Source organism: Gasterosteus aculeatus, chromosome 12 (genome assembly GCF_964276395.1).
Source record: "Gasterosteus aculeatus chromosome 12, fGasAcu3.hap1.1, whole genome shotgun sequence".
Lineage (NCBI taxonomy): Eukaryota > Metazoa > Chordata > Actinopteri > Perciformes > Gasterosteidae > Gasterosteus > Gasterosteus aculeatus.
Genome location: NC_135700.1, coordinates 19,977,207 through 20,000,694, shown reverse-complemented (window position 1 = coordinate 20,000,694; position 23,488 = coordinate 19,977,207). Strand labels below are relative to the sequence as shown.

Below are 23,488 nucleotides of genomic sequence, written 5' to 3'. Positions count from 1 at the left end.
CTGATTAATGCAGAGAGAAGTGGGATTTTAAAAACATGCCATTTATTATTGATTAAGAGAGGAGCAAACGTCTTCTTGTGGTATTTGTATTAAATGCTGATTGGGGGCTTATTTCCCACATCAAAACAGAGTTTAAACAAATGGACCGTTTAAAATACATCTCCAAGTAGCCCACCGGTATGCAGCAACCTTTGCTGGTGACGGCTTCAAATACAGACGTCTGATGTCAGAGACACTGACCCGGTCGAGTCACGGCAGAATAACTAAATAGGAGAGCAGGGTGTCCTGATGTGTGCGATCCTTAATGAAATGTGTGGTCTAACGGGGCCCTGGGGCCTCATCATCTCTATCTGCCCCCCCCCCCAGACAGAACACACACAGCCTGCAGACCATATCACTGTTTATGCTCATTATGATAATTATTGTAAAAGGCTGAGGGGATCGAGGGGAAAGGAATGTTTTCTTAGCTGAGGTCGTACAATTTAAATTGCGCAGCAGCTTTGGCTCAATTGCTTGTAGTGAATGAAGCACCTGAGGACTTTTATGATGCCTGAGCAGGATATTGCAGCTTCTCGCCATCCGTCCTGTGAAGAAAGGCAAACGGGCTCATTTTTGCCGTATGTGTTTTTAGACATCGATGAGTGCGAGACTCCGGGCATGTGCATGAACGGCCGCTGCGTCAACACAGAAGGATCCTTCCGCTGCGAGTGTGCAGCCGGGATGGCAGTGGGCCTGGATGGGCGAGTCTGCGTCGGTGAGTAAATGTTTTGTTTTGTTAATGTTCATGTGTTCAGTTTGGATACAATGGCAAAGAGCGACCACACAGGCAAAACAAAAAAAAAAACGTTTTTATCCTCGGCACGTGTCTGGCTGAAAGATTTCTCTGTTGCTTCACAGAGAAGATGAAAATTAAGACGTTAAGTTAATTGACTTCATTGGGAAATACTGAGTAATTAAGTCAGTAATCATTTATTCCAAGAAACTGTAAGCTCCGTGTGCAAACATCTTCCCATGATTTATCCCATTGCTGTCTTCACATTTTGACCAGATTAACCACAACAACATTCTCCAGTCGAGGGATTAAACAAACAAAACCGAATAATGAAGTGGCAGACTTGACCACCAGCTCATCCCTCTTATAAACACTAACAAGCGTGTGTTGATGAATGTTTTCCTGTCTCTAATCTCCTGGACTGGCCCTGCGAGAGCAGATCTGTTTATGCCTTTATTTTCAACATTCCTACACTACATTTCCCCCAAATGACAGTTTGTTGTGTATTTGGGTGGAAAGCGTTGAAATGCTGTTGTTCGTTCCGGGTGAGCCCTTCGTCTGGATGATATCAGCGCTGCAGAATGCCTCAAATCCCCGGATATCATGGAAAGAACAAGCATTTGTTTTGTCAGCGCTCCCCTTTCTCTCACACTGTTGTCTCTTTTTGTGTGCGTCTAAAACAGATACGCACATGCGCAGTTCGTGCTACGGTGGCTACAAGCGCGGGCAGTGCGTTCGGCCTTTGTTTGGCGCCGTGACCAAGTCGCAGTGCTGCTGTGCCAGCACGGCGACGGGAATAGAGTTCGCCTACGGAGAGCCCTGCCAACCCTGCCCACCACAAAGCTCTGGTACGCATACTGGAATCAGCACACACACACACACACGCACACCAACACCTACAAGCCTACACACACGCTAATTCAAAACACACCCGTGAAAGGCCGGATCAACTGCATCGTTGCTTTCACAAATGACAGAAAAGCGGCAATGAAGTCACCACTAAGTCTTTTGACAGAGAAGCCCACAGTCAGGAGACATTGACAGTCCCCCAAACACTCACTCACACACACACACAAATGAACACACGTCATACAGTCACTTGTCATTAGTCCAGCCAATTAAAGTTTCAGTGTCAAAAGACGCCAGAGCTGCACCACATTAAGGAAGCGGTTTTATATATATACGTCTTGGGCTAAATGAGAAAGCATGAAATGGGTAATGACATAGTATTCTCTATAGTGCTCTTTGGATTTTCTTGGATTTCGGCAAATGTGATATTTTCTCAGATCTTTTTTGTCAACCAAACTCTGCTGTTTGCGTGTTTTGTTGCAGCTGAATTCCTGGCTCTGTGCCCCAGTGGCATCGGCACAAGCGTCGATGGAAGAGGTAACTTCCATTGATACTAAAACATTCAAATTAAATGTGATCACAACTTGGGGTAAGTTTTTTTTTTTTCCTACTGTGACGTTCAACAGGTTATTCTTTGCCTCCTCAGACATTAACGAGTGCGCCCTGGACCCGGACCTCTGCCAGAACGGGGTGTGTGAGAACATGGTGAGGACCTTCAAATGCGACTGCAACGAAGGCTTCGAGGTGGACCTGACGGGCAAAAACTGCGTCGGTAGGTCAACCGCTCCATTATGTCCTCGTCCTCTTGGGAAATGAAAGCGTACAGCCCTTATATGGAAAAAAAAGCCAGTTTGAGAAAGATCATCCCATCCCTCTCTCTGTCTCTCTGTTTGTGTCTTTTCTTCAGATATCGATGAGTGCCTGATGAACAGGCTGCTGTGTGAAAACGGTCTGTGCAGAAACACGCCGGGCAGTTTCACCTGCCAGTGTCCCAAAGGATACCTCTTCGACCCCGAGGCAGACGTCTGCACGGGTCAGAGAATCGTTCTTTCTGTCGTTCAGTGTTGCTTTCTCACCGCAGGTATCAGATTGATTGAAAAACAGATGTGGTGGTTTTTTATTTTTTTATGTGTCTCCAACAGATGTGGATGAGTGTCTGTCCAGCCCCTGTGTCAATGGAGACTGTAGGAACAGCCAAGGGTCCTTTGTGTGTTTGTGTTCACTCGGCAGTTCGCTGGACAGCACCGGGATGGAGTGTATCGGTGAGCGAGCATTGTGTTGTTTAATTTAATTTCACAATGTATTCAATATAGAAATACCCCCCCCAAAAAACACAAAACAAGCCCATTAACTAATAATAGTATAACAAATTAATACCAGTTCAAATTGTTAAAAAAATAAGCATTTTCCCTTCTTTCCAGACCGTTCTGAGAAGCTGCTCAGTGATTAAATACAATAAACAATTGAGCAGTTGGGTCAAATGCTGCACCAGCCGTGTCACACTTGAATGAAATGAGCTCATAGTGAAGCCGGGAGAGACTGGTTGTCCTATCGAGGGGAAGTTGACTACTAGTCAACCATTCACTCTTTTTTTTTTTTTTAATTTAAGAACAGCTGTGGAGATTAATTGATCTAACTAATTAAACACAGATCGTTGGCATCAAGCAGCGTGCACTGTGGACGCACATGTTCTTTCATTCAACATAACCGAACGCCAAGTAAGTGAAAGGGTTGTTTCATTAAAACAGAGACTACTAAGAGCACCTGCTGGCTGAAGATAGTCAATAACCGCTGTGAGGTCAACATCAACGGGGCCACACTGAAGTCCCACTGTTGTGCCACACTGGGAGAAGCCTGGAACAGCCCGTGTGCCAAATGTGAAAAGGGTGAGATGGTCGACACAGACCATTTTATGTACATTTAAGTAAACCACAAACCCGCAGACATTTTATCATGCGCCCTCTTCTTCAGATCCGATCTGCGGCAAAGGCTTCGCCAGAGTCAAAGGAAACGCCTGTGAAGGTGAGGTCGGCCTCGGCGCTCGTTACACTAAAACCCGTTTGTTTTTTTTGTTTTTATGGACTCGCCGATGATGATGTCGCTCTTGTTTCCTCTCCCGACCGCCAGATGTGGACGAGTGCCAGGTGTTCCCCGGCGTGTGCATCAACGGGAAATGCATCAACACACCGGGCTCCTTCTTCTGCCAGTGCCCTCCGGGGATGACTGTGGACGTGAGCGGCAGGACCTGCATCGGTGGGTGCCGACGACCTCCGACCACCTCCGACGGTCCAAATGTAATCCGTACCTGACTAAAAAAACAATGCGTGTCATGTGACTTCCAGACCTGCGCATGGAGCACTGCTACCTCACCCATGACGACGAGCGCTGCGGGGCCGCCATCCCGGGGAGGCAGCGCGTGGATGCCTGCTGCTGCTCAGTGGGCGTGGCCTGGGGCCCCGAGTGCGACGAGTGTCCCGAGAGGGGCACCCCGGAGTACGCCCGGCTCTGCCCCCGCGGCCCGGGCTTCTCGCACAGGGGGGACTTCCTCAACGGCAGACCCTTCCTCAAAGGTGCCGCGCCCTCTGCGGACAGACGGCGAGCGTTGTTTCTCATTGACGGTCCCTCGACTCGCCTTCAACCCGTCTTCTTCTTCTTCTTCTTCTCCTTGACACAGATATAAATGAATGCAGAATGATAAACAGCTTGTGCTCAAATGGAAGGTGTAGAAACACCGTCGGGAGCTTCCGGTGTCGGTGTGATAACGGCTACGCTCTGGACTCGGATGAGAGGAACTGCACCGGTGAGTAGTATCGATAATTGATTCATCATTTGAGTCATTTATCATTTATTACCAGCTTGGGAACTGTGAGGATCCCTGTTTCATATCATTGGTAATTTTATGGTTTTGAATTTTGGGGGAAATCTGAAGGTGTGACCTATGAAAAGATCATGATGGCCTTTTTTCTGACATTTTATAGGCTCAACGTTGATGAATTGAGGAATTGAAAAACATTTCACACTTGTTTTTTGATCACTTGTGCACATTGCCAACAACATAAACGCTGATATTCATGCAGCTGCTGTTTTTTGGCTGGAAGGTTTGCTCAATAACTCAGCTCCATTGTACATTTACCAATTGAGTCCTTCTTCATCTGTCTCTCTCGCTCTGAATCCCTCTGCCCAGACTAATCACAATAAAGTGGTGTAAATCCATCGCCTACACTCATTTGATCCGATGCGAGTCCCTGTAGTCTGCAGGAACGCTCTGTTGAAATGTGCACAAATCATTTTATGGGTGGAGATTCCAGTGTCATGGCTTTATCCTGATATCATATATATGGTCTCAATAACTAAAATATGTCCCGAGACCTTTTACACCCGGTATGATTGAGATCCCAGCAGAACGTCTTTGTGTATAGGGTTTCTATACGTGGATTCAATTCAAGAGAGGCCTTTAGCTTTAGAATGTGGAAAAATCCACTTGAAGAGCTAAGAATGCCAAAGTAAGCATCATTTCACCCTTTATCTCATTGCATATCCTTTCTTTTAAATGTCTTTGTTAAATTACTTTGTTCCTGAGTTGCAAACCTCTCTATATAATATTTCTCTATATTAACACCGTATCCAGGGAGCTCGCCAGGTGTTTTTCTCTGCACGCAAAGCTGGTTGACGGTGTTTGAAAGTTCTACCTCGCTCAGTTTTGTTTTGCGTTTCCCGTCCTCCAGACATCGACGAGTGCCACATCTCTCCGGACCTGTGCGGACAGGGCAGATGCGTCAACACGTTCGGAGACTTTAAATGCGAGTGCTTCGAAGGTTACGAGAGCGGCTTCATGATGATGAAGAACTGCATGGGTGAGTGGCAAGTCCTCGCACACGCTAAAAAAATCTTCGGCGTGCGGTGCTTCCTTACAGCTGCACGCGAGGAGACGGACCTCTTTCGTGGGAAATTGTTTAGTCTGTGAGAACGTGAGAGAGGAACTTGATCTCCTTTAACAACTCGCTCTCACAGTTAAGTGGGCAACTTCTGAGGCGCAGATTGCTTTGCAGCACAGGGAGGACCTTCCTCACATCGCCGGTCCTGATCACAACTCTCGCTCCCTCTCGGCCCCGTGAGCTCTGGATGAGGAGCTTAGGCGTCCCAGACAAAAGCTAAACTCACTGTTTGGACGGCCGATGTGGGAGAGAGACGGAGAATTAAACAGACTCTTGTCGGGCGTTGAAAGGAGTCCAGCCTGCGCAGTCAAAGTCTCGTCACAATCACGTTGAAAAAGTGCTCTGTAAAGTCTTAAAAAATAATTGTTCCCTATTACATACTTTACTTTCAACGTTCTACCATCTGAGGAAATACTTAACGCTCTATTTTTGTTCTGGTCCTTCTTTGTCGCCATTTGATTAAATTCTTGGGAGAAATTGTACACATAAAAATGGAGTTGCAATACTTTCTTTTGGCATAAAGCCGTCGTTAGACCACAACTGGCACGACTAAATTGACTCGCACGTTTGGCAAATAAGTGTGAGGGACTGGAACTAAGGCAGGAACAGTTGCTGGGCCAGCAGCCAAACAAACATGTAAAATAATGACAGAACCTTTTACCAAACACTTCATTTTTGTTACCGTCAGTGAATCTCTTTGATTAACATCGCTTCCAGCCGTGACGTTGCTTCTTGTGTTCTTTCACCGTGCCGGAATGGAGACAGGTACTTCATGATCGTCAGTACAAAATTACATCTCAAATCACGTTTTGTCCAGAATCTATGCTTAAACTTAACTTGTGTGATTGAGGCCGAGGAATTACCGACGCCTGTGCGTTACCGCGACAACCCATGCAAACAGCTTGATGATGTCCGGAGGAAATGTCTTAAACCTGATTCATGAAACCATATCAGATTTGTCTGCAGTTTGAACGTGACATAAATATCTCTGCTTGTGTCTTTGTGTGTGTCAGACATCGATGAGTGTGAGAGGAACCCTCTGCTGTGCCGCGGAGGTGAATGTGTAAACACAGAGGGCAGCTTCCAGTGTATGTGCCCCGAGGGGCACGAGATCGCGCCCGATGGCTCGGCGTGTCTAGGTGAGTGATGAGGTCATCAGAGAGGACGTTCCAGCAAACTCAGCGTCCCCAAATTTTTTTCTTCCCTCTTTCTTTTCTCCTTTTGCTTGAAAAATCTGTCGTAAAAAAACACTCCTTGATGAAATTAGTTGGCTTAATAATGACCAGTTTATTCCATTATGTCATTCTCGGTGAAATTATTTTTTGCACATTTTGGTTACTCTAGCAACTGGTTGACTGGAGAAGTAGCAACAGCGCACTTTCCACAAGGAGATCCTGACGTTTCCCAGGCTTTTGTGTCGCGCTGATCATGCATTATTCACTGGGTGTCGTTCGGATGATCTAATGCAGTGTGTTAAGGTTCGGCCCATGACCTAATGCTCAACCACTGCCCTCCACGCTCATTTATTTCCTTCATTACCTCCATAAGTAATAAAAACAATGAAATCATTGCTGAAAACCTCCCACCTCATCCCTTTGGAGACAATGGTCTTCATTATCTCTGGGGAAGTATCAAGTTGAAGTGCTGAAATTATCATAATGTTAATAAAACTTGGTTGTTTAGCATATTTCGGAGATTGGTGTGATGTCAGGGCATTTCAAACAAGGAATCTATTTATCACCATTGAGTACGGAATCTATCATCAAACATCTGTCACAAGTTGCACTTGAACTATGATTAGTGTCTCTAACGGTGCAGTTCACTGGACGTCTAGACCCAAAAGCATTATCAGTTTGTCAATCGACAGAAATTTAAAAGACAGACACCCAAAAAAACGGGGCATAATAATCCTTATCCTTATTACTTATTTTCAAAATGGTTTTGAATTTGCTTTTTCCTCTTTCGCAGATATCAACGAATGTGACCTGAGTGACAGGCTGTGCAGGAACGGCCAGTGTGTCAACATGGTCGGCCGCTACCAGTGTTCCTGCGATACGGGATACAAATCCACAGAGAACAGACTGGAGTGCGTCGGTGAGCATCGAGCCCGTTACCGATCGCCTCCTCCCGAAGACGTCTTGTCTCTTGAGTCCACTGTTGCAATCTGAAGCTCAAATACGACGCTGTGTTTTTCCGACCTCAGACATCGACGAGTGCACCATCGAGAATGGCGGCTGTGAGACTTTCTGCACCAACTCGGAGGGAAGCTACGAGTGCAGCTGCCACAGCGGATACGCCCTGATGCCCGACCTGAGAAGCTGCACCGGTAAGCAGCTTTGTGTCTCTCTTTGTGTCCTTATTCATCTGTTCATCTGCAATTTGTCGAGATGTGTTATCTAAGGAAAACTACCTTTAAATTATTTCAAATGAGGTGTTTGAGATGGAGGGAAGATTGCACGTGTAGTTGTACGGAAGGAATTAAGAATGTTGTTTTCCAGAGGGAAAAGATTTAAGAGCAGGAACAAACAGCCGGAGAATTCCTGTTCTGATCTGACTGGGGCACGTTCAAAGAAAGCCTAAGTAAATGTTACTAAACAGAATAGATAATTAGATGGTGCCAGTTGATTAATTCCTGGGATTTCATTTCATTTCCATGACTGTAGGCCTCACGTGTTGCACATAGACTGACTCCTGTTATTGCGATGCCTTTAATTACCAGAGACAGATAAACAGATGGAGATCAAAGGCATTACAACGGTAATTCCACTGTAGTTTCAGAAAAGAAATAACTTGAAACATTAATGCAAAAGCTGTGAACTGAATGGACCGTGCTGATTTATCAGTGACAAACTAAATGCGCTTGTCTTCCCTGGATAGGAAAGAGGAATAAGCCCCAGAAGTCACATTATTTTATGTTGTATATCTTGATGTGCTCTTTTACAAACTTTTGGGCAAAGAATACGTCAACATTCAATCCGTTATTACTAGTAATCATCACAGTTCTCCTGTCCTCTGCACTTTGTCTGCTCACATTTCATTTTTGATTTTTCCTCTCCGTCTTCAACCTCCAGATATTGATGAGTGTGAGGAGAGCGCCGAAATATGTGACGGAGGCCAGTGCAGCAACACCCCGGGGACGTACCAGTGCCTGTGCTTTGACGGTTTCATGTCGTCCGACGACGTGAAGACCTGCCTGGGTAACGGATGCACATCTAATGCCTGAAAGAATGCACCTCGCCCTTCTGCTCCTCAGCTTTTAGTGGGACCGCTGAACCACCTCAGTGATCATTTTAAAGGTTATCCAAGATATGAGTCATGAGAATAAGACCTGATGACTCAGATCTAGGAGACTGCGTGTGTGTGTGATAGCGAGAACGTTTACAAGACAGCGAACATTAACAAACGTTAGTTTGGGTTGAGCTCGGAGGAATGCATGACATTCAGAAGTCTGGATCCACTGAGCCGGGGGGAAAAAACACTGCCGTCAATGAAGCAAGGAATTTTAGACCGGTCTGCACTAACACTTACTCTGTTATTGCTGCATTTATAAAAGCCCTTAATAGTTCAAAACATAGTTCTTTTGTGAATCACTCATACATACATCACATCTTTTCAAAACGTGTTTAGCAGGCCGCACCGGCAAAAACTAATTCAATTTGTCATGACCTTTTCCTTTATTGCAGTGTTTAGAAATTAAAATTCTTTCTCTGTTCCACTCTTCCCTCCCTGTCTAGATGTGGATGAGTGTGATCTGAATTCAAACATCTGTCTGAGCGGGAACTGTGAGAACACGAAGGGATCCTTCATCTGCCACTGTGACCTGGGCTTCTCCGTCCGCAAGGGAACCACCGGCTGCACAGGTGAGCGAAACGAACGCGCGCACCACGTTGAAACATCCCTGTCGGTGGAAGAGCGCCGGTGGGAGCGAACGGACGGTTGAGTCGGTGCGCGGCCGCTGTGGATTTAAAGCGGTTCGAGGAGGTGATGTGTGCGGTTCGGGAGTGAAAGCAGCCGACAGGACGCACAGAGAATGTCTGGCTAACCAGAAGCCGCTCTGACATTACTCACCCTCATTCAAGAGCTCCTGCACCGACTTGACGAGAAACACGCTCCCAAACACACGTCGTTAACGCGCGCGCGCTCGTGTGCGCTATCGGCAAACTGCGGTGAGGTCACCGTCTTCTGTCCGATGCGCGCATCACATCGCACCTTTGTTTATCCCTTTGTTGCTCTTGCATTAAGGTCCTTTAAACATTACGTGACGGTTGGAAGAGTTCCGCAGCTCGCGATCGCCGATAAGGGCTCCAGAAAACATAAATACGAAGTCCATCCGGGCCAGTGGAGCCCCTACTTTCCGCTCACTTCTCGTACAGCCAGAGTTGAGTTTGATTTAAATGGCCACTTAATGGTTTGGAATTGAAGGCTCGTTGAGCGTATTTGTCCAGCAATCTTATCTGACCTCATCTCGGGCTGTGGAAATGAGTCAGACACAGTATGCAGCAGTGTGTCTTCCTTCAGACGTAAATAAACAGGACGCACACACACACCCCCTCTTGCTCATTCTAATCCCATTAAAATGTCCACACAGTATTTCACTTGTTTTGAGAAAGCCGGGTTTGCAGTAAAGCAGCCGGTGCTGATTCACCGTTTTGGAATTTCAGCCCCAGAATACCAAGGAATCAAGACTCTAATTCCTCTCAGGCAGGCAGGATGTCTCGTTATAGGAGAGTGGACCAAACCAGCTAATCTATTCGGATCAGATCCGCTTTCAATACATCCAGACTAAAAATGGGTTGTCATTGTCGAAAGGCCTCATGTGACCACGTTGGTATGCGTGGACGAAATCTCTGTGCGTGTGTGAGTGCTGATGAGTAAGAGCTACTCTCGAGTTCAGATCGGATCCAGCTGTTGATGAAACTCCCACAAGAGTTATTTCTTTTTTCATTTATTCTACACTGAGAACTCGGAACGGAGTATTTGCATGTATGTTCTTTGTCCTTTTTGTCCTCTATTGGACTGGGTGGAGATGCGCTGGGGGAGTTTACAAGGCTGGGAGTGTCTTAACTTTAAAGAGAGGTCCAGGGCGAAAGCTTAATCGTGTTAACTTTTTCATCTTGAAGCTAAATGACAAAACTGTCGAAAGATTTGGGCAACTCGTGTGTTCACGCAACACAATTTTCCAATTTAAAGTTAATCTCACTGGTAACAAAACCAAACATTAATTGTACACTCAGGAGTTTAGCTTTTAAAGTCTTATTTGGTTTAGGATAACCATTAGCTTATGTTGGCTAAAGGCAGCTAATGTTAAAAATGCGGGCGTTTAGCTGACATTACTGATTCAGTTTGTTAACTTAATAAATCTTCTCTACTTGTAACCATTAGTCTCGCTATAAATGTGCCTGTTGTGTTTAGGCCGGCTTCGCGTGGCTATAGATAGCTAACGTTAGCCTTCTAGGCTAGCACAATAGTTGCTTTTTTGGGGAGGAACACTTGCAAGTGGGCGGTTTAGCGACTATAAATGTTACGATGCATTTCATTACTTGCTTTTGTAATCTCGTTATGCTCTTTTGGGATTATGGGATTATATAATATGCTTAATATGGATGAGGTTAGCACGTGTTATGCTTATTTCCGTGCTGCCATGAGGGCAGCTGTAGGCTACCAGCAGGCCTCAAGACATCTAGTGAAACCGGCAGGCAGACATAAAGACAGAAAACAGATTGACAGGTAATCAGGTAGGCATACAAATAACGAGACAGCTCGACAGGTGGGAAGATGTGTAATCCTCTGATGTCCCTTTTGATCCTTGTTTGCCTTTCATCTGTCAAACATGAGCCATAGTCAAATCAAGCCCTTTGACACCAGCTGTGACCGCTGACACGCTTCTTACTTGCAACCACCCCTGTTTGCATTTTACATCTCCACACGAGAATGCGAGTCTGTTTGTGTGTTTTTGTGCTCTCTGTCATCAAAGGTTTTGTGGGAAATTATCTTTAATTCTGTCTGTAATCCAGAGATTTGTTTGCTGCCAGCCCTTATATTAACCCCATCAACAAAGGTAGGGTAAATATACCGTTCCCTCTCCTGAGGAATACTGTAAACCAGCACCACTAATCTCTAATTGACAGTGTTTTGAATTACTACCCTCACAAAGACTTCCACACAGAGAGGGGCGCGTCTCATCGGCTGATGAGTCTTAACACACAAGCTCTATCGAAAGTGGCACACAGGGCGAAGCGGCGCGTTGGACAGTTTACACCGGGTTGTTTTGACTCCTATTAGCAGTCGTCATTGTGGTAACACCAAACAGGCTTTTTCCATTGTCCCATGTAGTCGATGGTGTCCAAACCGCTTGAAGAACTAGAGCTGCACGGCCACATTCACAGTATCTCGTCACTGCCAGCTGCTTGATGGGGATCTTATTGGTTACGCCCTACAGGATGTAAACAGCTTTATGGGCAGGAAAGATTTTAATTGTAGCCAATTTAATTGTTCCCATTAATTGCTTTTGTTCATTTATTAGACTCCATGGCCCGATAGAATAGGTTGGCCCATATGGCGAGGCACTTTTATAACCGCATATCTAAGTACCTCAATATTTCATCCATCCGCAGAGTTCAGATATAATTATAATGGTTTCGCCATGGAGAAATGTTTATTTGTAGGGTTGGCACGTTACCACGTGGCGTTTTTGTAGAAATTATATTTGGGAAAGATTACATTTCCAAACTTGACATCTGGGTCGGTGAGAAAACCAAACATGTCCCTTAAAAGAGGGCTGTTTTAAAAGCCTCATGTGAGAGGTGAAGGCAAATCTTTGCCTGAAATAACCTCAGAAATACTCGTTTAGACTGAGCCGACAAAACAAGGCCTTAGCATTAGGATATCGTTGTCCCTCTTGGCCTTCTTTATAACTCCCCTGACACACTTGCACAATGAAAATGGACCGTCTCTGCTCATTAAACCTCTGCAGGAAGGCTATTAGTATCGGGGATCATGGGAATGTCTCTTCTGCTCTGAAATACATGGATGAAGACAGTAACCCAGAAAGACTTTGTCCTGTTGTCTCCCGTTGCTCTCTGTATGCAATTCAAACCAAGCATCAACTCGTCACGCAATGCCAAGAACCCCACTGGACTGAGAAAGCAGATGAAAATCACCAGACCAACCGAGCACGCTGCTATTTATCTTTATCTTTTATTTCAGATGTCAATGAGTGTGAGATAGGAGCCCATAACTGTGACAGACAGGCCACCTGCACCAACACGGCCGGAGGCTTCAAATGCAACTGTTCTCCAGGATGGATCGGCGACGGCCTCAAATGCACAGGTAAGGCACCCACAATGAGGTAGTGAAGTGTTGCAGCTCTATTTTTCTCACAGATCTTTGTGTTTTTCCTAGCTTTGATTAGACATGGCAGTGCCAAGCTATTTTTGTAAATTATAAATCTATATTTCTGAGCTTTATTTGGTTTTATTTTATTTTTTTTCTGTCTTGATTTGGAATGAATGTGCTTGCGAAGTGCTACTTGGGAGATCCACCATAAAGTTTAAGGAGATAGAATAATAGAATATTAGCTTTTGGTCTTTGAAGTGAAAAAATAGCTTAAATATTTTGGTGAAATAGTTCCCACATGCGTACGTGTTATCGGATTTTGTTGTTTCAGACCTGGATGAGTGCTCAAATGGGACCCACATGTGCAGCAACAACGCCGACTGTCTCAACACCATGGGCTCCTACCGCTGCGCGTGCAAGGACGGATTCTCTGGAGATGGATTCTACTGCTCAGGTCACTGTCCTTAAACCACGCGTTTTGCTTCTGTACAAAAAAAATACACTTACACGCTGCGTGTTTACGGACTGTGATAATGTACGTTTGACCCCTTCAGACAGCGATGAGTGTGCGGAGAACGGCAACTTGTGTGAGAATGGCCACTGTCTGAACCTGCAAGGAGGCTTCCGCTGTGAATGTGACATGGGCTTCGTGCCGACTCCCGAAGGAAAGGCCTGCAAGGGTAAAAAAAAACAAAAATACATCAAAGCTATTCCTGACTACCTTGTGTCCAGACCTCTGAATTGGTGCCCACATTCTGAATTAGGTTGAGTGATTCCAACAGGCCGGATGTTCAGCTCCTCCATTGAATGGTTGTTTGTTTCCCTGTTGTGAGATACAAATGACCCAGATGTTGCCTTCAGATAGAACTCATGAGATTTTTTGGGAAGCACACAACAAGCTCTGAAATGTGGATGTAGTCCAAACCATAAACTCTAAGTAAAGTTTTGTATTCATCTTTTTTCATTGTCTATTTTTCCATTTTTTCTCACAATTTTCCACTCATGTTAGTCTGTGTTTGGTTTAGCAGCATGAAAAAAAATAGCTTCGGGGGAGAACTCTAGTTACCCAACGTTTTGCATGCAATTGTTGGCTAACCATAAAAGAGAAGAGGTTGAGTAAGCACTGACTCTAGTTTATTATTATATCTTGAGTTTATTAAACATGCACTTCATTGGCGCATGTCCATGTTATAAGTGATAAATAGAAATTCACGCCCAACGATTTTTGCTTGACTGAAGTGCAAATTGTCATTGCATTTAATATTTATTAAGCAAAATGTCTGTATAAACCTTGCAGAGAGTAACCCAGGCTACAGTATTCTGAATCTTTCATGACATCCTACTGGCTGCAGCGTTGTTTACGGTGGTCTTTTCAAGTGTTTGAAATAATGCTTCATCTTTAAGACACATCTCTGGATCGGAATATGCTCACACGTGGGTCAAGGTTTGCCTTACTTAGCGCTCTCATCGACAGTAGATCTGTCTGCGGAGTTACGGCAGTCGGCACAAATGAGCACATTTTTTTTGGAGTGTGACTCATGCTTCCAGTGATAAGACATGGCTGGATCCAATTGAATGAGCTGCAGACTGACCTCATTGTGTTGATGTGTCAAACATCCGGCAATAACCTGTCCAGTCTTCGCGGTCTCAACTCAGTCGGGACAGGACATTAATGATTTTATGCAGCGTCTAATGATGTGGAAGAGCACAATTTCATAACCCTGGCTCTGATAGTGTATGTGTGCGTCTGTCTGGGCATGTTTCTTTTTGCCCCAGAATCGTCATTCTGTAGCAGAGGTCAGCGGCCTTCACTTCCGCGATGATCCCATCATCCACTAATCCCTCACAGCTGGTCCTCTCTCTCTCTTTTACAGACATAGACGAATGCACCTTTGCTGACATCTGTGTCCACGGACGTTGCCAGAACATCCCTGGACTTTTCAGATGTGATTGTAACGTTGGTTATGAACTGGACAGGAGTGGAGGCAACTGCACAGGTAGGACTAGTCGACTAGTTTTTATGAATATAAAAGAAAGGGAGCAACGGCAAATTCAGAGGGAAAGGCACCGCTCCTCTCGAATGGGTGTTGTGAACATATATTTGTGGAGATAAAGAACCGTTGCTTTGTCCTTCTCCCTCAGACATTAACGAGTGTGCAGACCCGACAATCTGTATTAATGGAATATGCGTCAACATCCCTGGAAGCTACCACTGCAACTGCCCTCCAGACTTCGAACTCAACCCCACTCGGGTGGGCTGTGTAGGTGAGACTCAACAACTCATGTAGTCGACTAATCACTGAACTCATTTTCGAAACCACGACAAGACACACACCTGTGTGCCTCAATGCCGTTGTGTGTGTGTGTGTGTGTGTGTGTGTGTGTGTGTGTGTGTACAGACACTCGCTCCGGGAGCTGCTACCTAGATGTCCGTGCCCGAGGAGACGCGTCGGAGAGCTTGGAATGCTCCAGGGAGATTGGAGTCGGTGTTTCCAAAGCGTCGTGCTGCTGTTCCCACGGCGCAGGCTGGGGGAATCCCTGTGAAGCGTGTCCCTTCACAAACTCAAGTGAGTCAACGCACAGTGATTTATTCAATTTGATGTTTCAGTTCAATTTGCGAGATTTGCGAGTTTGATTTTAATGTTGTTATTACTGTCACTGAGGGAATCAACGATAACATGCATCTTTTGTTAACGGTGCAGCAGCATTTATGAAGTCATTTCCACCAATCCAGCTCAACCACACATGATACATGGGTACATAATTAAAATGAACAATTGTGTCTTTATTTTCACAATAACTGCTCTCTTTCCTTCCCTTAATAAGTAAAGCTGTGGGCAGACTTTTGACTACTGAATGGTTGGGCGGAATTGGCCAAACAATCGATTTTTCAATGTCACTATCTGCCTTTCAACAGCAATCCTGTCAAATCATTTTATTAGTTGTTTTGTACTGTCCTTCACAGTTTGTATCTGCTGTAATTGTGGTTGCTGGTAAAGATGAGACATCGTTGTGCAACTTATTCGAAATTGCCAACAGATGCTGGGAGCATTGCTGGGAATTGACTCATCCTCTTAGCTCGAGGAAATACTCGCTGACAAGAACACTCCTGAGATCCGAGCTGGCCAAATCGTGGCTTTGCGTGCCGCGTCGTTGTCGCTGGTTCATGCGTTGTGGTGCTGTGTTACAGCGGAGTACAAGACGCTGTGTCCTGGAGGAGAAGGCTTCAGTCCGAACCCCATCACTGTCATCTTGGAAGGTCAGACAGCAACATGCATGCGTTTGTTTGCGTCAGTTTGCTCGTGTGCTCACTTAGATACACGGATAACACACACACACACACACACACACACACACACACACACACACACACACAGACACACAGATGATATTTCCTTTCTCTGGCAGACATCAATGAGTGCCGGGAGCTGCCGGGCTTGTGCCAGGGAGGACAGTGCATCAACACCTTTGGCAGTTTCCAGTGTGAATGTCCAAGAGGCTACGCCCTCAACGCCGAAACCAGAATCTGTGAAGGTATCACACACACACACACACACACACACACACAAAATGTATTTTCCACACTATCGGCCGCCTTAGTCTTGTCCTGGAACTTTTCAGTTGGGTGGAAATTGAGTCCACCCGCAAAGGCCTTCATGCAGCGAGGACACAGGGGAAGAGGGGAAAAGGCGTAGAGAGCAAAGAGACGAGCAAATAGACGAGGGGCCTTGTGGACCCTTTTAGTCGCATAAACCTCGCCGCAGCTTAACACGCCTCTGTGAGAGTTACCGGTCCGTTGCTAACCCTGCAAAGCTCAACCCGGGATGATGAGACAGCTGATCGCCTAACTGAGTCCAGAGGAGCCGGGCTCAGATGTGGTCAGCCCTCTCCTCGGGGAAGTACACCGAGTTCCCTGAAGAGGGGCCAGAGATGACAGAAGGAGGGAGAGGCTGAGGTGGGAGGGGGGGGGGGGGTGACAAAAGTGTTTGGAAGGGAGAGGAACAGGAACAAAGAGGAGGGGGGGGGGGGTACGGGATAGACAATGACATGTGGCTGGCGGCATTTTAATTAGCGTGTGTTTGTTGGCCTGGAGAACAAAAGTGTGTGTGTCTGCTATGTAAGGTCCAGGACTGACAATCTGGCAGTATGTGGATAGAGAAGTATAGAGCGATGAAAGCAATGAAGTAGTATTGAAGATGTTGTCCCAACTCCTGTCCTGCTGTTGTTGTGTTAGTGGTTGTTCTGGATTTACAGTGTTCACTAAAGACGATGATGAAATGGGAGAGTTGTCGTACACTCACCGAAAAACACAAGGAATATGATCAGAATGTTTAGCAGAATGGTAGTTCTTTTTTTTATTGCACTCATTCTACCTTCCTTTAAGTCACAGAATGGGTTTTCAACTCTAAGAAAAATAAAAAATATCCCTTTTTGTGCACAGATGTCAACGAGTGTGAACAGAAGGGGATCTGTGGCCCGGGCCAGTGCTACAACACCATTGGAAACTACACGTGTATCTGCCCCGCGGACTACATGCAGGTCAACGGCGGAAACAACTGCATGGGTGCGTCTCCACGCCGCTCGCTCGGGAGGTTTCTCATTCGTCAAAATGGTTGATACGATAACATTCGGTGACCTTTTTCTTGCGACTGCACGCAGACATGAGGAAGAGCTTCTGCTACAGGAACTTCTACTCTGACAACGGGACGTGCGATGGAGAGCTGACCTTCAACATAACCAAAAAGGCTTGCTGTTGCTCCTACAACATGGGCCGTGCATGGAATAAACCCTGTGACCGGTGCCCTCTGACCGGGACCGGTGAGGTCACATCAGCACACATGTCTAGAAGGTAACAAAAAAATAAAAAAAGGTGAGCTCGTGTCAAACGTTTTGTCTCACCTTCTCGCAGATGAGTTTCCGATCCTATGCGGCAGTGACAAATGGGGATTTGGCATCGACATCATCACGGGACGGATCGTGGGTAAGATTTCAAAAGGGGTTTTTCACGACAACGACGAAGAAGAAGAAGAGTCAGTCCTGTTCTAATGTTTCCCTCTTGCCTCCGTCCTTTGTGCTAGACATTGATGAGTGCAGGGAGATCCCGGGAGTGTGTGAGAACGGAGTGTGCATCAACATGGTCGGCAGCTTCAGGTGCGAGTGCCCCATCGGCTTTGTGTACAACGACAAGCTGTTGATTTGCGAAGGTACAGTAAAGCACCGAAATGTAAAATACAGACACCATCGCTGTGAACGCGTCCCCAGATCTCCGTCTCCAAACCCCGTCCGTCCCTCTCGTTGGTAGATATTGACGAGTGTCAGAACGGACCGGTGTGCCAGCAGAACGCCGCCTGCCTCAACCTGCCGGGAAGCTACCGCTGCGAGTGTAAACCAGGATATCGCTCCAGCCCCACGGGACAGTGTCTCGGTAAGGCCGCGGTGATGATCGACAAGGAGCCATGAGGAGCACTCAGCTCGTACAGTACATGGTGACCCGACAGCTCAGAGGTGATACAGAAAACACGGAGCAGGATTAGAGAGGAGACTAGAATGCCGCTGTCTTCCAGGAGGATGACGCTATGGATGCTCGCCTCCTCAAAACCCTCGTATCAAACTCAGTCATGTGAAACTCTTTGACCTTCACGTTCAGTCGTCAAAGATAAAGAGGCGGCACGTTGGCGGTCGGGCTGAGGTGGAGTTCTGCAGGGTGGGCTTGTTATTGAAGGAAAGAGGATGTGGAGCATGTGTGTAAAGCTTTTGGACGTTTGCTGCTGTATATCTGAAACATGTCACTGTCAGTCCTCACCGATAAGCAAATGTTAAATCAACATCCTGTTTTGTTTCCTGCTTTTCATGCCTAAGTCCTAGAAACAAAACATAGGGAGTAAGAGAGAAGCTGAAGTGCGAATTAAAGACAGGGAGTAATAATACAGGGATTTTTAGGGATTTTAAGAAAAAAATAAGCGTGATATATATTTACATTTGTGACTTGAATTAAATCACCCTAAATGACCATGTTAGTGATTGTTTGTGGCTTGGAACTAATATTGAAATTGTTACTTTAATTTTTATACATATTTGAAATGAATTATTTTCAAATGTTGGCTTTGCTTATCAGGACTCTTTACAGCGTAAAGAGCTTGGTGCAACACACCAGCTTTGAGTAAATGAAGCTTGACAAGATACCTGTTTATTGTAAATTTACTGTATATAAATCTAAATTTTAAGTGATTTATGTTCATGTTTAAAAATTGACCCAAAGAGTAATGGCTGCCTAGAGATTGGATTGTTTGTATGATGAAAAAGATAATAATATCCAAAGTGGATCTTCATTAAATAAAAAACAACCGCAATTTGCTCAAATAACTAAATCAGTTATAATTGAACAGGTTTGGTGCTATATTTCACTATATTGCAGAGAGGAGTCCCACACAGGGTGACAGTTGTTCTGCTCCTCTTTCAGACCGCAACGAATGCCTCGAGAATCCTGGTGTGTGCAACCCGGGTCAGTGCATCGACTTTGTGGGGGGCTACCGCTGCATCTGCCCCAACGGCTTCAAAACCACGCGGGACCAGTCGATGTGTGTCGGTAAGCCGCGTCGGCGCCCCGTCCTGACAACCCACCTCGCCCCCTCGGGCGGGAAAAGCGGGTCGTCTGAGGCCTCCAGCCGGGTGACCAACGCTCTCTCTGTGGTTTCAGACGTGGACGAGTGCGAGAGGCAGCCCTGTGGCAACGGGACCTGCAAGAACACGGTGGGCTCCTACAACTGCCTCTGCTACCCCGGCTTTCAGAACTCGCACAACGGCGACTGCATAGGTACGTACGCGCGCACCAGTTTGTGGGAAGGGAACAAACGTCACCAACATTTCGAGATTCGCGGTGTTCAGGTTGAAAAAAACGCTGTTGTGTCGGTCAGATGTCGACGAGTGTTCGACGCAGAGGGGCATGTGTCGAAACGGCCAGTGCGTCAACGCCGTGGGCAGCTTCCTCTGCGTGTGCAACGACGGCTACGAGCTCACTTTGGACGGCAGAACGTGTACAGGTAAGCAGGTTCATTTTGAACGTTTACCTGAATGCAACAGGAATGTTTTGACACTTTATTGCTATATATATATTTTTTTTTTTCTTCTTCCAGATATCAACGAATGTGCAGTGAATCCGGGCACGTGTGGCGCGGGGACGTGTCTGAATCTGGACGGCTCTTACAGGTGTATCTGCCCACCTGGATACTACCTCCACGAGGAAACCTGTGAAGGTACAGGGGCCTTGAGTGCTTCCTCCGTCATGTATAAGCCAGATACGGAAAATAAAACAATTAAGTAATAAAATATCTGCAGGGGTGAATCTCACCTCATGCACTTCTGCACACGGCTCACACACTCACACGTGCACAGATCACGGCTCTGGAGAGGCGAACAGGAACAAACTGACTCTCTTCAGTCGCCTCGCGGCTGCAGAATGCCCCCTTCTCCCTTTCACACGTGGGAGTGGGCCCAAGCCAGAACCCTTGGGTTGTTTATACAGTGCGGCTGATGCAGAGATATTCGGCAGACATTTCAACACATGTGCTCCCTTCCTGCAAGCAGGGAGGAACAGCACTGAATTCTCAGCATCAGTAACAGCAGCAGCTGCTCGTTGAGATGAGCGAGGATGTGACACGGAGGCTAAAAGACGCTTTTCCACAACCGTTGTGGCGCAGCTATGACCATATTTCATATTCATGTTTCCAGTGAATGTAGCACTTGTTCGGATGAAACTTCGGCTTTTGATCTGTGAGTTTGATGACGCCGGTGCCGTTCTTTGTGTGTGTGTTTGTATGTCAGACATTGACGAGTGCTCCCAGGCGCCCGAGATCTGCACATTCGGAACCTGCTCCAACACTGAGGGAAGCTTCACCTGCTTGTGCCCCGAAGGCTTCCAGGTCTCTGCCTCCGGACGCAGATGTTTAGGTAATTGTGTGTGTGTGTGTGCGTGTGAGAGAAAGATGGTAAACCAGGCTGTGAGATTCTCCCTTGCATCAAGTTTAACGTGCAAAGTGTAAATATTATGTGTCTGTATAGTCGGTCTCTGAGTGCTGCTGGAGACAAAGCAGCAGGCAGTGGCGTTAGACTTTTCCTGCGTTCCAGCTGGTTCTGCTGCTGCTGCGGCCTCTTCAGCGGGGCCAAGGGTGGCTCTGAACAGATCACTTTTCCATTTCCTCACCAGAATGCGTGTGTCTGTGGGTCTTTGTGTACATCGTATGTTTTCGGCTTGGGTGGGGGCGCGCCGAGTCCTCTGTTAGGGAGTTCCCCCTCCAAACACTAAAGTGATGACATCATCAGTTCAGCGAGGCAGTTTGTATTTCACTTTTCTCTCCAGTGTTATAAGTGTTCCGCTGGGAGTTGGGCGGGGATAAACGGGAGGAGAAGGGTGGAGGGCGAGCAACATGGGCAGAAAAAGTCATCGAGGACAAAGCCCGTCCCGCTGAGAAAAGCTTTGGTTTTATTGAAAAGGGTTATAGACATGAAGACAATCAGGACGATGATGGAAATCCTTTTGTGGGGCTCTTGAAAACATACAGGGACAAACTTGTGAATTATTGGTAAAATGATTAGTAATGAAGGGAGAGAATATCAATATTCGTGTACTTGTATGTATTCAGATGCAGTTTGGCTGAACCGGTGCTCGTTTTACGTCTACGGTTCTCACCTTGAGTCGCATATTTTTTTCTTTTTACACATTTGTTAGTAGCATTGCTGCGGAGAGTCTGGAAACAAGACATAAAATCTGTCACCACCCAACACCGCCATCAGATTCTGGTCACTACTGCTGGATAAGAGGTGTTAAAAAGAATTTTAAAAAGTTTTTTTCTACCTTTATTTTGAAAAAAGGGCATAGCTTTGACATTTTATCAGACCGGAACCTTTTATCATTTGTACCATATTTCACCGTCCAACCTACAAAATAAGAATGACATATCCGCGTGCAGATGCACATGTACATGTGCTCACACACACTTTCATCTGTGCACACAGCACCATAAATCCCTTTTTGCGGAAAGGCTGACAAATCAGTTTCATGGAGGAAAGTAACATGACTCTCTTTGACATTCTCCTCAAAGTACCAGGTGTTTTTGTGTGTGTGTGTGTGTGTGTGTGTGTGTGTGTGTGTGAGAGATCCTTGCCTCTGAGCCAGGTGTGTGTGCATGTGTATGTGATCTACAGTGGTCGGAGAGCTTTTTTTTGTGTTTTGAGTTCAGTGAAGGCCGGCGCTAGCAGGAGAGCACGAACACATGCTTCTTATTACAAGTAAGTGCTCGCCTGGTCCAGGAGGAACAAGAGCCCTCAGAAGCAGGGAGAAATATTGGCATACAGATCATTCAGGATAATTAGCCATGCGCCCTCCTCGGTGCAAATACTTCACCAAAAAATGTGAAAATGTGGTTTTTAAATATAAATACTTTAAAAGAAAAGCTGTAGTTCGGGTCAATTTACAACACCCACAGGTGAGCGTAACACTGAACTCACAATTCGCTCCTCTTTCAGTCTCTCCCCTTCTAATTTTTCCCTATTTTTGTCGTCTGTGTATCAACCCCCAGATATCCGTGTGAACTCCTGCTATACCAAGTTCGAAAACGGCCGCTGCCTGGCTCCAAAGCCTCAGCTCACGTCTAAGGAAGAATGCTGCTGTACTGGGATGCCAGGTCAAGGGTGGGGAGATCCCTGTGAAATCTGCCCCACCAAGGGAGAGGGTACGTATTCCCTCATATGTACAATGGCGCGGGTTAACGTTTCTCTTGTCAGCGCGACTTTTGTCAACAGATGCGCTGTGTCCACAGTTTGGTGATCAGATGGATTTTATGCAAAATGGCATTTCATTTTCCATCAATTCTATAAAGGTCCCACTTTATCTTTGCTGTTTCTTCCTCTGTGCACTGCAGTAGGAAAGATGCTAACACAGGCCCACTGATTTGGTGACACTTTTCCTCTCCTCACAAAGATCCCTGTGGTTTAATTCAGCAAAATCAGGAAATGTTTGTATTTCATCAGCAGTTACTTAACACTCACTTGTGATCCAGCCCCGGGTCTCCTGCTCCTTCCTCTCACTCACGAGAGGAACTCTGTGGGCGAAAGACGATGACCATACCTCTGGCTACGCTAGGTTACGCTAGCTGTGGCCTACCACGCAAGCCCAGGTCCAATCAGATGACAAAAATTGCATTGAAAAGACAACCATGACCATGTTGACACGCATGTAGGGAAACACATGGGAATTCTGCGATTATTCATGACTTTTCCCATCTCGTGGTTCTAGACGGTTATCCACTCCTTTGTCCCAATGAGGGGTATCAACAGGGGCCAGACGACCGCCCAAAAGGTATGTGCGTCATTACCACTGGACCTTCACCGTCCTACATCTACATGTTAAAGCTGTGGAACGTAATTCATCTGGTGTTGATGTTTTTTTTAATCGCAGACATTGACGAATGCCTCAATGACCCTTGCATCAACGGCCAGTGCATCAACATAGACGGCTCCTTCCGCTGTGAATGTCCCATGGGATACCATCTGGACACCAGCAAAGTCCAGTGCGAAGGCCAGTTCACTTGATGTCTTCCCA

General features: G+C 46.1%; 1 protein-coding gene across 1 annotated transcript in view; it reads left to right on the top strand.

The window, feature by feature from the left end:
• fbn1 (fibrillin 1) overlaps positions 1-23,488 on the top strand; it is a 48,312-nt gene that overhangs the window by 15,758 nt on the left and 9,066 nt on the right. Inside the window, exons 16-53 of the mRNA XM_040167956.2 lie at positions 632-754; positions 1,456-1,620; positions 2,105-2,158; positions 2,268-2,393; positions 2,529-2,654; positions 2,764-2,883; positions 3,370-3,507; positions 3,593-3,643; positions 3,749-3,874; positions 3,964-4,191; positions 4,296-4,421; positions 5,347-5,475; positions 6,570-6,695; positions 7,525-7,650; positions 7,760-7,882; positions 8,628-8,753; positions 9,291-9,416; positions 12,763-12,885; positions 13,223-13,345; positions 13,446-13,571; positions 14,766-14,888; positions 15,034-15,156; positions 15,291-15,458; positions 16,082-16,150; positions 16,300-16,425; positions 17,333-17,455; positions 17,551-17,709; positions 17,801-17,872; positions 17,970-18,095; positions 18,194-18,316; positions 19,352-19,477; positions 19,589-19,705; positions 19,806-19,931; positions 20,025-20,144; positions 20,713-20,838; positions 22,467-22,619; positions 23,183-23,245; positions 23,345-23,464. Of these exons, the coding sequence (XP_040023890.1) occupies positions 632-754; positions 1,456-1,620; positions 2,105-2,158; positions 2,268-2,393; positions 2,529-2,654; positions 2,764-2,883; positions 3,370-3,507; positions 3,593-3,643; positions 3,749-3,874; positions 3,964-4,191; positions 4,296-4,421; positions 5,347-5,475; positions 6,570-6,695; positions 7,525-7,650; positions 7,760-7,882; positions 8,628-8,753; positions 9,291-9,416; positions 12,763-12,885; positions 13,223-13,345; positions 13,446-13,571; positions 14,766-14,888; positions 15,034-15,156; positions 15,291-15,458; positions 16,082-16,150; positions 16,300-16,425; positions 17,333-17,455; positions 17,551-17,709; positions 17,801-17,872; positions 17,970-18,095; positions 18,194-18,316; positions 19,352-19,477; positions 19,589-19,705; positions 19,806-19,931; positions 20,025-20,144; positions 20,713-20,838; positions 22,467-22,619; positions 23,183-23,245; positions 23,345-23,464 (4,674 nt within the window). The remainder of the gene's footprint in view (positions 1-631; positions 755-1,455; positions 1,621-2,104; positions 2,159-2,267; positions 2,394-2,528; positions 2,655-2,763; positions 2,884-3,369; positions 3,508-3,592; positions 3,644-3,748; positions 3,875-3,963; positions 4,192-4,295; positions 4,422-5,346; positions 5,476-6,569; positions 6,696-7,524; positions 7,651-7,759; positions 7,883-8,627; positions 8,754-9,290; positions 9,417-12,762; positions 12,886-13,222; positions 13,346-13,445; positions 13,572-14,765; positions 14,889-15,033; positions 15,157-15,290; positions 15,459-16,081; positions 16,151-16,299; positions 16,426-17,332; positions 17,456-17,550; positions 17,710-17,800; positions 17,873-17,969; positions 18,096-18,193; positions 18,317-19,351; positions 19,478-19,588; positions 19,706-19,805; positions 19,932-20,024; positions 20,145-20,712; positions 20,839-22,466; positions 22,620-23,182; positions 23,246-23,344; positions 23,465-23,488) is intronic.